Here is a 17,936-nt window from a genome sequence, read left to right on the forward strand (position 1 = left end):
ATCTGTAATATAAATATCAGATAAAAGTTCCATCACCGTTTTCATCACAAAAACTTTATCATAAAAGGTGTTTGGTTACATAAATAAATTATTTTAGAAGAATTATAACAAATGCAAATTCTTTTTAAAACTCACAGGTTTTTTTTGAAAAAAAAAATATTAGAATCACTCTTGGTAGGGACTATTATTAAAACAAGTGCAAATAAATTACGGTTTCAAAATATCAAAAACTATGAAATAAAAATAAATAGAATAAAAATTTAGAAAATCAAGCAAACTAAGTCTTAATAACAAATTAAGACATAAACTTAAGCAATGGCTGTGGTCATCAATTCAGCGATTTCGGGGCTCTCAGACCTAACCATAAGCTGCATGGCAACGCCATCGGACAGGGCGAGCTTGGCTTTCACCAGGACCTCAACCCCGCCACGGAACACGCCCGACAGGAGCAGTGTGTGGGAGCTTTTGCCTTCCGGCACTTTGTCCGACCGTTCGCAGGGCTGCAGGCCAAGGAACAGGACGATGTTCTTGACGGCCTCGTCTAGGGTTTTCATGGGGAGGGAGAAGGTGTCGGATAGCTCGTTGCCCTCGCCTACTTCTTCCCAGGCGGCTCCGAAGTTGCCCTAAATTAATAATATTAATTATCAAGTATATAAAAGAAAATTTAGTAAACTAGTGGTTAGAGCACTTGAGGTAAAAGGTTAGATTAGAAAAACAAGATAAACTGATTTTATCAAAAGAATGTACTAATAATTTAAACATTTAAATGTTGTAAGGAAAACAATACAAAAAAATGTAAATAGAGTGTACAAATTTAATAAAATATGGAAAGAAAAAAAATATTTCCTGCTTAGGAAAACTTAAGTAACTAAAGTTTGGCCGGTAATGAGACATTTATTACTAACTTTATTCATTTACAGGGATAATTATTCTTCATAAACTCAATAAAGACCAAAATTATTACAAAAGTTTGAAGAGTTTGCAAAAAGAAAAAGCTACTCAATAACTTTGTAGCTAAGGTTTTATGTCCACAACCAACAGACAACCAAACCTTTGTCCGGCATTTTTGGCTACGCATGGTAATGAGTTGTGCCGGGGCCAAGGCATCCACCTATACTTACAAATGTTAGGCGGTCAAAATATAGAAATATAGGCAGAATATACCACTTTTCACATTCTGATACAAATGAAAATCGTTTAAATCTAAGACAATATGTTTTACCTTCATAGCTCTCATGACATAGTCGGACACGGCTACATCAATATCCTCCAGCTGGTAATCATCATCATATCCCTCGTCAGACTCGGGTTCACCCGTCACAGGGTCACAATCCTTCACCATAAACTTGAGGGTGGCGGGGATGCTGGTCACACACTCAGATATCTTAAATTAAGTTTGGTTAGGTTCAAGTACTTTTTGGTGCTTTAACTCAAACCTATTTGATGACAGCCGAAACCCCTTCCCGCACCTTTTTTAAATTTTGAAAATAATTCTCAAGACCCTAGGGCCGGGCAGGTAGGTATTAAAACGGCAGGGGCATAACCCTACGGTCTACTAGCCCTTCAGGACTTACTCAATAATCTAAATTCAAATGTAATAATACGTTAGTAAAGGTATTGGGAAATCTTGTATAAATATATTACTTCTAAATTGTTGAACACGATATTTTATTTGAATACCTACCTAGTAAATCTAATTTGAGACAAATCCGCCGAAAAACAAAATTGAAAATAGTTAGTGATTCTTATTTAACATGCCTACTTGCGTGACGTACGGATGTTATAGCATGGATATGCTGATAAAATAATAAACCTACGTCTTCTGGGCATTCCAGGACTAGGTAGATAGTTCCCATAACATTGTACTCCAGTCTGGGACAAGCAACTTCGGCCAACTAAAATAATAATATAAGTTCAGAATGTGTTTTATAAGATGATAGTTATTTATCACTTCGTATTATTGACAGCATTCCGTGGATAAAAAAATGTATAATTATAAAACTGGTTTGAATATTATGATTGTACATTTTTATTTTCGTAGAAAAATGGATATAATACGATACGATACATGATTTTTAGTGTGGCTGAGAACCAGTTCTTATCCACCAGAGATTAATCGGTTCCGAAGCAATACTGGAAACCTATTTACCCAGAGTATTATCTACACAACAGCAGATGCTCATTTTATTTTCACATCCTTTTCTTTGTATCATAGTTTTTTTTAAGGTGATTTAAGTTTTTTTTAAAAATAATCTTACCAGATTCCACCCTTCGGGCAGCTCAACCTCGACTCTTGCATTCTCAAGGAGCTGGTCATTGAGAGTGTTGGTCACATCAAGCTGCAGAACAAGATGGCCAGAGTAAACATGCTTGATCACCTAAACAAAACATAAAATATAAACTAGGTACCTAACAATTTTAAAATAGTTGGCAAAACTTACACATTGTTCAAATTTAAGCCCATAATACACTAAGTTAGATCTGTATTAAACATAATACATTTGATACTGTAGAATGGAAGAAATAAGACAGTGACTGTCAAATAATCTACAACTTTTTTTCCAATATACATTAACAATCAAAGAAAGAACTTTGCTTGCATACCTACAATTTTAGGGAAGATTTATCAATTGTCTATCAATTTTAGGACTTGTTATTTAAAGGCAATTAATGTTTTGTTTTAAAAGATGTGTAATTAAGAATATTTACCTGGACAACGTATTCCGTCTCGCTTTCGGTCAGCTCAGCCGGCTGAGTTGACCTGAACAGCGGACCAAGATTGAGAGCCGCAATAGCAGGCACACCTGCCAGCTTCTCAACAAACACGTCATGGCGAGTTGCGCTCGGTTTGTCGGCGGGTTTGGCCGCGCCTGGGCCAGCATCAGCGGCCTTACCAGAAGATTTCTCCTCTTCGACAGGTGCAACTGGGACTGTCTTCATGTCAAATGGCTGCTCGGTTTGACCCAGGGTGTAAGAGTGCAGAGCTTTCTCAAGGCTGGATAGGGAAACCTAAAAATATTATAATAATTTTTTTTTGTATTTGCTAGGGTCAAGTGGGGCATTAACCGGTATGGGGCATTACCCGTAATTTTTTACCCACCTTTAGAAAATGACATTTTTCTCCATGTTTTAATCGACTGACAGAAAAAAAAAAACATAAAAGCAAAGGGGGAGGAAATTTTCTGGTAAATTCCGTAAAGGTGTGTGTTCTAAGGCCTAAAAATAGTAGTAGAACGATAAGGTGCTCTAGATATATGTATTCCCTATTGAATAGAACAATAGGGAAAAAAAATTTTTTTTTTTTGATAACCGTACCTGGAAATTCTTTTCAAAATTACGACATTTCTATCAAATGCTTTATTTTGCTCAAGGTGACACAAATTAAAAAAATATAATTATAATAAAAATGTTTTCTATAGGTTCAAGGTAAAGGTTAAGAACAATCTATACCATTAAACAAAGGAAGAAGCCATTCTTTACAGGTTGATTTATTCAAGGTGACAAAAGAGGGGAAGGGAAGTTTGTACACTTATAGGAAATGAAATTCAGTAGCAAAGTTTGGGAGGGCCGTGTGGGCTTGTTTTTAAAGTTATCAAGCCAATTCTTTTTGTAGGCTCATATGACTGGATATACATGTAAACTTTATTTCGGCACTTTCCTTACAAGGGCTTGTGAAGCAAAAGACCCCCCAAAACACTAAAAATATGAGTTCTGACCTTATTTTTAAAGAACACAACCTTATTTTTTTATAATACTTTTTAACATAACAGAATCAACGAACCATTACAGATTTCATTTTGGGACTTTCCTTCTAGGGGCTTGTGGAGCAAAAGACCCCAAAAACACTAAAAATATGAGTTCTGAGCTTATTTTTAAAGATATCAACCTGATTTTTTTATAATACTTTTTTAACATAACTGAATTAAGAAAACATTACAGATTTCATATTGGGACTTTCCTTCTAGGGGCTGGTGGAGCAAAAGATCCCCAAAATACTAAAAATTGGAGTTCTGAGCTTATTTTTTTTCTTATTGTTCTATTCAATAGGGAAAACATATATCTAGAGCAACTTATCATTCTACTACTATTTTTAGGCCTTAGAACACACACCTTTACGGAATTTACCCCTTTGTTCCTTAGGATTAAATTGCCTACAAAAAAGTAAAAAATGAAATTTTTTTGAGATGAATTTTAAGGGTAATATTTGGGTCTCAAAGTCGGACGAAAATTTTTTTTTCCAAAAAATTTTTCACATAGGTGTATAAAGATCGACCTATACAAAAATTGGTAAGACCTAGAACTGATCCGTAAAAACCTTTTGAACTAAGAATTGCCCGCTCTTTTGAAATCCGTTGAGAGCTTAAATGTAGAGTTAATATTTTTTTCAAAAATGACAAAAGTTTGCGCGGGGTATTTTTCAGTAACGTCGAAAAAAAAATTTAAATTCGATTTTTAAGATCAATTTTCAGGTTTTCTTTGGTAAAATCTAAAATTCAATATGGGCCTTTTAAGAATTAGGCCAAAAAGTGAATAAAACAGGTTTTTTTACATAAAAAAATTTAAATTTCTCGTCTTTTAAAAAAAATGATTTTTGACAAAGAAGGAATAGTCCGATCTTTATGAAAATTTTTGTGGATAATCCCTATAACCTGTACTAATTATGGTTATTAATGTTTGACTGGCCGTTTGGCCGTTTTTCATCGATTTTTTTAGCCTCACCCTAGGTTTATGCTTATTGGCAAAAAATACCTTCTCACATTTTGTAATTAGAAATAGAATATCATACCTGAATTCCATTAAGAATGTACTGGTTGTTAAGGCTGGCCTGTTGCTGTTCCAGAATGGCCTTGAAGTAAGTGGCCCTGTCTCTGACCTCATCATCTGAATCCATCTGGCATCTGGTCAACAGAACCAGAATATTTGGCAGAAGTTCGTCGCAAAGAGCGCCAAACCTAGCCAGAGCAGAGACGGCGGCCGCACGGACAGTCGCACATTCAAGCAGGACACGATTGTAGATAAAGCGGATGTAGCGGGAAGGGTTGGAGGTTCTTGGTCCTTCTTGTCCTAGCAAATGTAAAATCTTGACAGCTAGGCTGGTATGCTCGCAATCTTCAATAAACTCGCACAAATGAGCAAGGCCGTTCTCTTTAGCCTCAGGATTCTCTTCAATGACGGCAATGATAGTATCAGCAATGCTGGCCTTGTAATCCAAACCACCTTCATCACGCAACATTCCAGACAAGAAGTTGAGCAGAATACCGTGCTTCTTAGGGAATTTAGCGCAAAGAGCACTAATGGCTTGCACAACAACAATCTTGAATTCATCTGAGATTTCAGAAACGAAGCTAGCAATCTGCTTCATAAGCCTATCAACGCTCGACTCAGCTCCAGTCTTAAGCAGAGTAGTGATAGCTAAAGTAGCAATAGATCTATTGCTGTCAGTAATCAGATTTTCCAAGTCAAGATTGCAGGCTGTTACAGCAGCAGGATGAGTCATAGCAACCTTGTTCAGGGTACGAACAGCAGCAAACCTCAGCGTTGGCTTGGGGCTGGAGCAGAAAAGCTGGAGGACAGACACAGCAGGAGCCAGCTCTCTGGCAGAGGTACGCTTCATGTTGACAATAGCATGGGCAGCCTCGTAGATAACCATCTCCGACTTATGACGCAGGCAGGACTCAATAAAGTCAAAGTATGGGGAGCTAGAGTTGTGGTCCTCTTCCTCAATCATCTTGCAGGCAATTCTGATCACTAGAATGACAGCGTAGGGTGACTTCAGGGACATCTTAGTTAGCTTTGCAAGCAGCTTGGTGATAGCAAGACGATCATGCTTCCTATAAAAGTAAAGGAATATTATAATAAGATACCTTTAAGTCACAAAAGGAACTTGAGTTGTCAATTTGTAATATATATATTTTTTTAAATAGGTATAGTTAATAGTTAGTAATAATCAAACATGTGCTAAACAGTTCCTAATGGCCATTTTGCAGATTGATAAAAAAAGACCAAATAAAGAAATTTTTAAGCAGATATATTATCATAAGAAACTTAGGGTGGACATCTAAGCAAACAAAGAAGGTAACCCAGTTAAAGAGAAGCCCCCCTAATAAAATAAAAAACTTACCTAATATGATAAAGTAGACCAAGTGCATGATATTGCACCATAACATTATCAGAAGTCACGCTCTCCTGCACCTCATTCACCCATCTCTTGACAACCTCACTGGCGCCAGTCTTGGACAGGTAAAGACTGGACACCAGGGCAGCACTGCTCACAGATGCGTTACGGTCAACAATAGCCTGCTTCATGTAACGCTCAATAGCCTAAATGAACAAGTTGAATTTATTTTCAGATTTTGAAAACTTTAAATGAATCTACTATCTAACCAAGGTTGATAAAAAAAATAATGTAAATAGTGGATGGATAAACACTAAACAGGCTAGGCTATAAAGTCTCGTGAAAAATACAATCATGGTTTATTATATAACATTTTATAACTGTTTCTATTATTTTTACTGTAAAACAAAATACAAACCTGAAGCATAACAGGATCAGTAATAGTGCAAAGAGCTCTAATGGCAGCAGCTCGGTAGCAATCCTCCTTCCCAGTCATGTCCTATAAATGAATATAAACTAATAATATCAGTTTACAATTCTTGCCAAATGGAGATATTAACAACGAAACAGAAAGGTAGATATTGAAAACTACAATCAGCGATTTTGATTATCTCTTATTTGCAAATGCTTTCAACTTTAAGACAAAAAAAGAAAAGTGAAAAATGTACTTTCATTAGGTATAATAAATGTAATGTTCGTTTTTATGCGAGTTTCGCGTATAATTGCAATACAATTTTTGCTAAAGATTAATAATGATTATTACCTTAGTCAAGGACGAAGTAACAATGATGACATCTTCAGCAATTGAGGACAGCTCCTTGATTCCAAGATATACCAATCTTCTCAGCACTGTATCTTTAGCCTGATAAAAATGTCAATATAAAAAATAGGAAGGTTTCGTCGTCAGGGGTATTATGCTAGAATATTTCTTTATATCAAGTTTTAACAAAGTCAAATTCGAAAACAAGCCTAAGTTTTCAAGTCAAACTAAAATGTAATGCTTAATCTTTACCTTAATTCTTTACCTAGCTGAAGTTTTAAAAAATCTTTTCAAGGAATATCTTGTAAAACAAAATACCTGGAACAGCTTTGTGATCGCAAAGAAGCATTCAGTGGCCTCTGAGGTGCCCAGAACCTCTCCTTGGTTGATCAAATACAGAATCTTTGTCAGCACAGCAATACTTTTTCTTGGATTAACTGGGGTTTCGTTAAAGATCCTAAAAAGTAAATGATGTTAAGTAAAAGAAAAACACCCCTATCCTTTTCAACGTAAGGTAAAATTATAAAAATAATACATTTTCCATTCCTTGTCATCTTAATATAAAAATACTAGCGGCTTCGCCCCTTTATTTATTAAAAAAAGCAAAATTATAAGTGAGGTTAATGGTTTTGTTCTATGAGTGCGCCTAATTCTTGAAGAGTAGAACCCGATCGGTTCAGTGGTTACCGTGATCTTAGGGGACGGACAGACATAATTTTACTTTGTATCATAGATAAGTCATCTTAATACACACATGAACAAAGTTGGTGCAAAGATAATAATTGATGACATGATTATGCACCAAAGTTTTATTAAGAAGTGCACTTTCCTGTCAGGGATGGAGTGAACAAAATGACAGATAAAAATATCTTCATCCTAATTTTTCCAGTAATATGTACAACCTACTATAAATAATGCAACCTTGCAATGAAAATAGGGGAAGAGTTTTAATTTGAAGTGCTAGCTCCTATCCTAGTATCCCTGCATGTATGTTCACTATATCAACCCAAATATTAAGTAGGTAATAAAACTTACTATCATATTGAACTTATTAAAAGTAACTAATAATGAAGTTAATTTGATAATGTTTTTTCTCGTATTCATTCGAATCCGGTGGATAGGAACCGGTTCTCATCCATACGGAAAAACTATGTCTAGCATCGTATTATATCCAGTTTTCTACGAATATAGAAATGTACAATCATAAGATTAAAACCAGTTTTTTTAGCCGGTGCCTCCGGCACCTCGGGGCTAAAAAAAACTAGTTTTAATCTTATAATTGTACATTCTATATCCGCGGAAAGCCGTTTATAATGCGATACGAGAAATAACTATTTTAATGGTGAAGAGGGGAGGGGCATGAAAGTGCCAATCTTTTTCAGATAAACTAGGGATGGCAATCCGGATCTGGGATCCGCCCAATTTTTGGGCTAATTTTGGAATCCGAATCCGGAATCCGTTTTTAATAGCGGATTCCGGATTCTTAACTGGTAGGCTAAAATTAGCGTCTTGAGTTTTTTTCTTTCAACTGCCTCTTTTTGAAGGCAAAGATTATCATCATTACATATAAAATCTTTTAAAATCTGGTTCGATTATCGAAAGTGAATAATAGAGAACACCAAGAACATTAATTTTTAGGACATATGTAGCACTTAATTTTAAAAAAATTTAAAAATCCTTTTAAAATACTGCTAATATCCGGAATCCGCCAAAAATAAGAATCCGGAATCCGCAAGGAATCCGCCATATTTTTGACGGATTCTTTTAAGAATCCGGAATCCGAATCCGGCCCAAAAATTTGACGGATTGCCATCACTAAGATAAACATACTGATTTCTCCATCTCTATCAAATGTAACATAAATCTGGCCCCTAGGAGGACTTCAGTCTTATCCAGATAAACATATTACCTATTTCCTAAATTTCTTTCCAATGAAAAACATGCCGACCACTAGAAGGAATGAAGTCTACTCTGAATTACTAATTTTCTCAATTTTTTCTATGAAAAACATACCTGGCCTCCTGGAGGACTGAAGTCTTCTCCAAGTTAGCATACTAATAATCTTTATCTACTGTAAAACATACCTGCCCTCCAGGAGAACTGAAGTCCTCTCCAAGTTAGCATACTAATAATCTTTATCTACTGTAAAACATACCTGCCCTCCTGGAGAACTGAAGTCTTCTCCAAGTTAGCATACTAATAATCTTTATCTACTGTAAAACATACCTGCCCTCCTGGAGAACTGAAGTCTTCTCCAAGTTAGCATACTAATAATCTTTATCTACTGTAAAACATACCTGCCCTCCAGGAGAACTGAAGTCCTCTCCAAGTTAGCATAATGATAATCTTTATCTACTGTAAAACATACCTGCCCTCCTGGAGAACTGAAGTCTTCTCCAAGTTAGCATACTAATAATCTTTATCTACTGTAAAACATACCTGCCCTCCAGGAGAACTGAAGTCCTCTCCAAGTTAGCATAATGATAATCTTTATCTACTGTAAAACATACCTGCCCTCCTGGAGAACTGAAGTCTTCTCCAAGTTAGCATACTAATAATCTTTATCTACTGTAAAACATACCTGGCCTCCTGGAGGACTGAAGTCTTCTCGAGGTTAGCATACTGATTTCCTCCATCCCTTTCCTCCTCCTCCTTCTTATCCTTTTTCATTCCTAACATTTCGTTTCTGTCTAATTATCTGTAATTAGTAAAATCAAGCTACAGTTAGATTTCAAAGATTCATACATTCTTTGCTATTATTTAAGACAACCAAGTTAGGTTAAATCATGAAGTCATAGGCATGATCAAAATAAAAGAGAAATCAAATTATGTTTATTTGGAATACCAACAGTTGGGGTCAAAACTGGAGTCATAAAATAAAATAGCTTTCATACCTAACTTAATATCTGAGCTAATTTACCACATCCAACATCACCCCCCCTCCTCCCCTCATCCTCTCTGGCGACATCCATCCAAATCCTGGTCCCAAATACCCTTGCTCTACCTGCTCCCGCAACATAACCCGCTCCTCTGGTGCCTTCCTCTGTAACTCCTGCCAACTTTGGGTTCATCCCAAATGTTCCCTCCTCTCATCCAAATCCGAATACAATTCTAACTGGTCCTGTCCACCCTGCATCTCTGCCTCCCCTACCCCCTTCTCACCCATTTCCCCCCAACAATCAACACCCCCACCTAAATCCCGTGGCCCCAAATTTCCATGCCCTATCTGTTCCTTAGGTGTTACAAAATCCACTGGCTCCTTCCAATGTAACTCCTGCCTCCAATGGGTCCACCCCAAATGTTCCCTCCTTCCATCCTCCACCCACTACTCCCCCTTCTGGATATGCCCCTCCTGTTCCCCCCAAAATTCCCCCCCTCCCTCACCCTCCACACCCAACTCCCCGTCTCCCCCACCTTCCCCAACAGCACCTCCATCACCACCACACCCTCAATCACCCCCGCCCCCTCCTCCCCCCACCCCTGCCCCCCGCAAACCTCCTGGTAAACCTTTCATCCTCCAATTCAACTGTAATGGTCTCCTTACCACCCAAGATGAACTCCACAACCTTATTTCAACCCTTAACATCCCAATTACCTGCCTCCAAGAAACTAAACTCTCCTGCAAATCCAATCCTAAACCCCTCCCTGGCTATAACTTCATCAGGAAGGATCGACAAGACCGACCTGGTGGAGGAATAGCCTTCCTCATTGCCGAAGACATCCCCTTCACACACCTTAACCTCAACCACCTCTCCAATGGCCCCCTTGAGGTTGATGGCATCCAAATTTCCCGCAATGGCTCCCCTCTACAAATCATCAACCTTTACCTCCCCCCACACTCCTCCTGCCCCCCACAATACACCCCTGACTTTAACCTCCTTTTTGAAAATCCAAATGACCTTATCCTAGTCGGTGACTTCAATGCCCACAACCCTGCCTGGAACTCCATTACCCTTGACCAATCTGCCATGAATCGTGGGGAGGCTCTGCTGGAAGCTCTCAATGAGAGCAGCCTTTGCCTCCTCAACGAGGATTCCCCTACCCGCCTTCCCCCCAATGGCCAACCTACCTCCCCTGACCTTTCCTTATGCTCTGCCCACCTTGCCCTTGATTTCTCCTGGCACACCCTTACCACCCTCCGTTCTGATCACCTTCCCATTCTCCTCTCCATTCCCGAAATCACCAGAACCCCCCGCCCTGTCAAAACCTTCCACAACTTCCATAAAGCAGACTGGGACACCTTTACCCTAGAAACTGAAACCCTTTTTGAAGACCTTCCTGACCCTTCCTCCTGCTCCCAAGGTGAAGCCACTTTCCGCCAAATCCTCCAAACTGCCTCCAAACACACTGTTCCTGCTGGCTTCATCAAAAATTCCAACCCTACCCTCCCTCAGTCTGCTAAACCCCTTATCCAGCAAAGAGACTCCTTAAGAGAAACCAACCCCCATGATCCTCAAATTCAAATCCTTAATGACCAAATCTCCTCAATAGTAAACCAACATTCCAACAAAAAATGGCAAGAAACCCTTTCCAAATCCGACCATAGAACAAATCCTTCCAAATTCTGGTCCCTCCTCAAGTCCCTTTCCGGCAAAAACAACTCCCCTCCCTCCAACCAACCCATTTCCTTCAACAACAACAAAGTCCACACCTCCCACCTCCACATTGCCGAATCCTTCACCAGTCAATTCACCTCTGTCTCCCGTCATACTTCCAACCCTTTCTCCAGAAAAATTATCCGTAAAATCCGCCGCCGCAACCACCTCAACAGAAACTTCCAACCTTTTACCCCTGCCCTTGTCCTTGAAGCAATTAAAAATTCCTCCAATTCCTCTGCACTTGGCCCCGACAACCTTAACATCCTTCACCTTAAACACCTTGGTCCAAATGGCATCTCCTACCTCACTAAACTTTTCAACCTCTCCATCTCCGCTGCCAACATCCCTGCCATTTGGAAACTATCCAAAATCATTGCCCTCCTCAAACCTGGTAAACCCCCTGACCTTTCCACCTCCTACCGCCCAATCTCCCTCCTCTGTCCTGCAGCAAAAGTCCTTGAACGCCTACTCCTCCCCTACCTTAAACAATCCCTCTCCACCCACCCCTCACAACACGGCTTTAAACCCCTCCACTCCACCACCTCCTCCCTCCTCAACCTTTCCACCACCATTGCCAATGGCTTCAATCAAAACCTCCCCCCCAGCCGCACAACTGTTGCCTCCATCGACCTTTCCAAAGCATTTGACTGCATTCCCATCCACCTCCTTCTCCAAAAAATCTCCTCCTCCAACATTCATCCCGACATCATTAGATGGCTATCCTGCTACTTGCGTGGCAGGATGGCTTTCTGTTCCTATCAAAACACCAATGCCTCTCCTAAAATTGTCCACACTGGCGTCCCCCAAGGCTCTGTTATCTCCCCAGTCCTCTTCAACTTCTACATAGCAGATGCCCCCCACATTCCCCCTGCCCACACCTCCTCCTATGCCGACGACCTTAACTCCTTCCACTCCTCCCCTAACATCCCCCAGTCAGTTGAATCCATCAACTCCCACCTCTCCTCAATCGCTGACTGGGCCTCCACCAACGGCCTCTCCATAGCTCCCAACAAATCCACTGTCACCCTCTTCACTTCTGACCGCAAGCACCAATCAAACCTCCATCCTCAAGTCCAAATCAACGACTCCACCCTTCCCCTTGAGAAAACCCCTAAAATCCTTGGAGTTACCTTTGACACCTTTTTCAATTTCAGTTCCCATGTCTCCACCATTTCCTCAAAAATTTCCTCCCGCCTTAGAATCCTCAAATGTCTGGCTGGCACCAAATGGGGCCACCAGAAGGAGACTCTCCTCACCACCTACAACACCCTCCTCCGCCCCATCACCACCTATGCCTGTCCTGTTTGGTTCCCTAACACCTCCAAAAACAACATTGACAAACTCCAAGTCCTCCAAAACCAAGCCCTCCGCATCTGTACTGGTTCCACTAAAAAATCTCCCATCAGCCACCTCCACCAAGAAACCAAAATCCTACCAGTACGGAACCACCTTTCCCTTCTTTGTTCCCAATACCTGGCCTCCTCCCTCCGCCCCTCCCACCCATCCTTTCACAACGTCACAACCCCCCCTGGCCCTAGATCCAAAAAATCCACCCTTCAATCCATGTTCCTTCCTACTCTCCAACCTTTTCTTTCCCCCGACAACACCCTCCTTCCCACAAACTACAAATCCACAATCTCCAGACTCCACACCTCAGCTGTCACCCAAGCCATAAATTCTTACCCCCCTAATCCTGTCCTTAATCAAGCTCCCCCTGACATCAACCCCTCCGAAATCCAACTCCCCAGGCACTACAGAACCATCCTCTCCCAATTAAGATCCAACTATTGTCCTAAACTCCAAAGCTACCTCCATTCCATCAACGCTTCTCTTACCCCCAACTGCCCATCCTGTCCTGTTAATCCTACCCCAGAAACAGTCCAGCACCTCTTTTCATGCCCAAATAATCCTACAAATCTTACTCCTATGGACCTCTGGCAAAATCCCACCCATGTAGCTGCCTTCCTCTCCTCCCATCCAAGTTTCACCAGCCTTCCTCCCCTCCAACGCCCCCCTCCAGAGCCCCCACCATAAGCCCACGCCCCCCCCCTCACCCCACTGATGACTACCCGGACCGGAAACTGACTATGAGCAGCCAAAACAACAACAATTTAATTAGAAAACCTCTTCCATTCATAAGACTAGTGTATAGAATTAAAACCTACTATTAAAGTATTGATTTTAGAAATATTAAAAATACAAACGTTTTTATTCAAATCAATAACCTCATTCAAGATAAACCAATAATCTTTTATAAAATTAATACTGTTAGTCTTTTAATCTGGAAACATATTCTATAAATATATTCAAGATATATCTATAATATCAAAAATGTTCTAATCCTTCAATATATGAAGTATTAATGTTTTTTGTTAGTCCAAAATCCCATCGAGTCTTATAATTATAGGGAAGCTCCACTTAATGGTTTTAGGCTATTTCAATATAGAAATAAAATATATGAAGGCTTTTTAACTGCGGCTAGTTTATTAATACTAGAGTTGGCTCGATATAACTCTCTCGCTATTGGCTAGTGTTCTATAAGTATATATCTATTTATCTATTTCTCAATAGATCAATTTTCCGCCCCCGCCATTACTATCTAAAAGAAAGTAGTGAATATTTAATAATTTAAATGATTTTAAGATTTCTTCAATTATTTTTTTTTTCAGTTTACCATCATCAAAGGGTTAATATGATTAAAATTTTAGTTTCAATATTTGAACACACAGGAAGTGTCGCCACAATAGAATTCTTTTAAAACAGAGTTTTCTTAAATTTACTATATTATAAATTTTTATTTTCTTTTTTATGATTATAAATTAAATACATCAATATAATGTAAATAGCAACATAAAATACAGGGTGGCCACAGACTTTTTTTCAAAATAGTATAAAATAGTATGCAAAAAAAAAGTAAATAGTATGCAATAGTATGTAAAATTTTTAAAAATAGTATGCAAATTTTTTAAAAATAGTATGAAATAGTATGCATTTTAAACAAAATAGTATGAAATAGCAGGCATTTAAAACACTATAGGGCCTTAAAATGTTGGTTAGCTATCAGTAATTTGAAATGTCCGTCTGTCCGTATGTCTTAGTTTGGGGGAAACGTGATTTTCTCGGCTCCTATATAAGATAAAAGGCTGAAATTTTTAGACAACATTCCCATTATTAAGGAGCACAATTAACTATACAACATCAATGGTGGTAGGACCGCTTTTTAGCAGGTTTTAGGCTATTTTTGTATTTTTCACATTTTTCTCCATATCTTTGGTGTTTATGGTCCGATTTCCAAAAAATTTTCAGTTATAGTATCAAAATTAAATTTCCTGTCGTTTCAAGAAAACAACTATGACGGTCAGACTGCCTTTAAGCAGGTTTTAGGCTATTTTTGTATTTTTCACATTTTTCTCCATATCTTTGGTGTTTATGGCCCGATTTCCGAAGTTTTTCAGTTATATATATCAAAATTAAATTTCCTGTCGTTTCAAGAAAACATCAATAGCGGTCAGACTGCCTTTTTGAAGGTTTTTGGCTATTTTTATATTTTTCCTCCTATCTTTGGTGTTTATGGTCCGCTTTTAAAAATTTTTGTAGTTAAATATATCAAAATTAAATTTCCCGTTGGTTTAAGCATCCAGTGTGTAATTTACTTTGACCGTCAGTCTGTTAGTCATAGTACTGAAATATAAATATTAAGAAATTAAAAACAAATGTTGAAAAGGTTTCGTGATTTTTTCCTAATATACATGCTTTAAACAACTAATATCTAAATTCTTATTTATTTGTTTGTGCTTCACTACTTATGGATGTTGTCATCCTTGTTGTTCATATATAGGACAATCCGGTCCAAAAGTATGTAGCGCAGCGATAACACTAAATACTGAAATAAAACTGATATACTAGATATGGCATATTTATTTAAAGTAGATCGACACATTCCAATAGTATACAATTGATTCTAAATTCTTAAAACCAGCCTATCTATGATTAGAAAGTACGTAGCATTTTTAACATTTTTCATATAGACAGTAGCTGCGCTATTTCAAGTTGTGTATGTTCAATTTATACTTTTTACGTCAATATATTGTCGCGACAGGTTATGTTCAGTATATTGTTTACCTTTACTACAGCTGGGAGTTTTTTTAAGTGCTGCTTTTCTATAAATAGGTTCTCATGTATGTCCGTCCGTACGTAACTGATAGCTCTTGACGATAATTTAGGTATGTTAAAGTTGTCCTATTGTTTTCAAACTGCATTATATGATGTCCGAAACCGTTAGATACTTTATAATTATTGTCAGTATGATTTAATTATGATTCAAAGGAAGATTAGCCACAATTTTATGAACAATTATTTTTAGTTTAATTTTTATCCTATAATATAAGTAGTAGGTAAGTTTGTTTTTCTAAAGCCAAAAGTATGTTGGTCCTAATCGGTTATACTTTTCAGCTAAGCTCATAAAAAACTTGGTTGGTTTTAAGCTATTTTCCTGAGGCGAGGGGCGAACCAACAAGTGTTATGTAATTGATAACTCAACCCTATCATCTAATTGCAAAGGGGGGGGGGGGGGAGAAATGTGGTGACTCGTCACACGTGACACGACATACCAGCAATTTTATTTTGGGTGCTACTCCCTTAGTTTTAGAGATAATTGGGTGAAATATTTTTGGTTGTGTCACTAATTACCCCAAGTTTTGGTATCTTTCAAAAAAGAAATCTTTACATTGAATGTAGAAATACCAATAACTTTCAATAAAGGTACAACAATCTGAACTGAAAGACTACTTTCTTCTGGAAACATTTCTAAAAAAAAATAAAGAAGCGATTTTGCCGTATTTTCACAGTAGCATTTGATAGGTTATTTTAGGTTAGGTAAGTGTTAATGATTGCCCCGCAGGGTTAGAGCCCCCCGCAGGGACTAGAAATAGGAGAAAAGATACTGTGAAAATGCGATGAAACCTGCTACTTGGCTTTCTTTTCATGATCAAAAAAATCAGTTTGTTTTAGTTACCTAAAAATTGAAGATTTATCTGAAATCCAAAGAAATAGTGGAAATAGTATGCAATTTTGGACAATAGTGGAAATAGCATATTTTTTTGGAATAGTTTGCATAGTATGCAAAAATAGTGGAAATAGTGGATATAGTGGAAATAGTATGTTTGTGGCCAGCCTGAAAATAAAAAAAAATGAATTTATTTTTAATAAAGTAAATAATGGGTCTTATCGTTCTGGGCAATGAGAGTTTATTATGGATTATGGGAGCACTATGAGTTTTAAACGATTTTTCATTGGAAAATTTGAGCTCGTTTTTAGACATTTATTTCCTATATAGATCTGTCATGGATCTTGAAGCGATAAAGCAGGCCCTTTTGTAAATGTTAAAAATTGGAAAAATCTATTAAATAAAAGTTATCGCAAATATACTTAGTAAATAATATTAAAAGAGGATGTTATAATAATAAGTTAAATATATAGACACACAAACACATTTCATTAGTAAGATTAAATTTCACCAGACTAACCATACTTTCTAATATCATTAGTAACGTTTAAATCACGATATAATTTTAATTAAACAATAAGATACGAAAAAGAGTAATTTTCGGGCTAAATTTTAACATTTTATTTATTTTTGTAATCATAAAATAATAAAAATATAAAATAATCTTTCTCTAGTTCAGATTGGAGACGTGTCGGCTTCAAAACAGGGTAGCCGCATATAATTAAGAAAATTGACGTCATAACAATAAAATTATTTATTTTCCTTTAATTTAAATTCTAAAAATATAGATTTAAATACAATGGATAAGTTAAAAACTGGTGTTTTTAAAAATATAAAGAAATATATTTATAATTAAAAATCTGGTACCTCTGTAGATGCACTCAGCTGCCACCATCACATCAAGGATACAATTCTCGGATTTTGATTAGCTTAAACAAATACACTCTGTCCTCCTATTGGCTGTCTAATTCTGCCAAAACTTGACACTTTCCAGTGATAAGGAAAAAAGGTCCTATTCTTATTATTAATTTCGACCTCTAAAAAATTGGATGTTTCACAAAAAAATAATTAATTCAATGTATAGGTAGGATATGTATATTTATTTGAATATTGTGTTAGATATAATTTTATGTAATTTTAATTTCAACCAAATGCAATTTCGTCCACGATAGGCGTAGCTAATTAAATGTTTATATATTTCCCCTCTATAATAATGTTAATATCTTTGATTTATGGATATAATGATATTTGTGTAATTTTGATTATAAACCGAAAGAACCCTCCACCTTTCCAAGAGAAATTGACCCTGGAATAGAATTCCCCCATCCATAAAAATATTTTTACTTTTTCTTTTTAAGACTAAAATGTATTTGAATTAGAATGTATAATTATGAATTATCCATTCAAAGGAACCATCTAGAAGATTCCAATGACCAATAAAATGTGAGTAATAGGACA

The 17,936-nt window shown here is 37.4% G+C and overlaps 1 protein-coding gene across 2 annotated transcripts; it reads right to left on the reverse strand.

Moving 5' to 3' along the window:
• Position 1: 1 nt before the first annotated feature.
• gammaCOP (coat protein (coatomer) gamma) lies at positions 2–9,593 on the reverse strand. 2 transcript variants are annotated; one of them, XM_080168766.1, is made up of 11 exons: positions 9,457–9,593; positions 7,194–7,332; positions 6,879–6,977; positions 6,534–6,614; positions 6,122–6,321; positions 4,787–5,831; positions 2,710–3,009; positions 2,259–2,378; positions 1,818–1,895; positions 1,223–1,384; positions 2–623 (listed from the first exon to the last, which is right to left on the reverse strand). In XM_080168766.1, the coding sequence occupies exons 1-11, from the start codon at positions 9,552–9,554 to the stop codon at positions 309–311; spliced, it is 2,637 nt and encodes an 878-aa protein (XP_080024892.1). In that variant the 5' UTR covers positions 9,555–9,593; the 3' UTR covers positions 2–308. The 2 variants fall into 2 exon arrangements, with proteins under 2 accessions (XP_080024892.1, XP_080024900.1); XM_080168774.1 differs by lacking the exon at positions 9,457–9,593 and adding an exon at positions 8,889–8,944.
• Positions 9,594–17,936: the final 8,343 nt, after the last annotated feature.

Source organism: Acartia tonsa, chromosome 1 (genome assembly GCF_053477335.1).
Source record: "Acartia tonsa isolate MP-2025a chromosome 1, ASM5347733v1, whole genome shotgun sequence".
In the NCBI taxonomy this organism is placed as follows: domain Eukaryota; kingdom Metazoa; phylum Arthropoda; class Copepoda; order Calanoida; family Acartiidae; genus Acartia; species Acartia tonsa.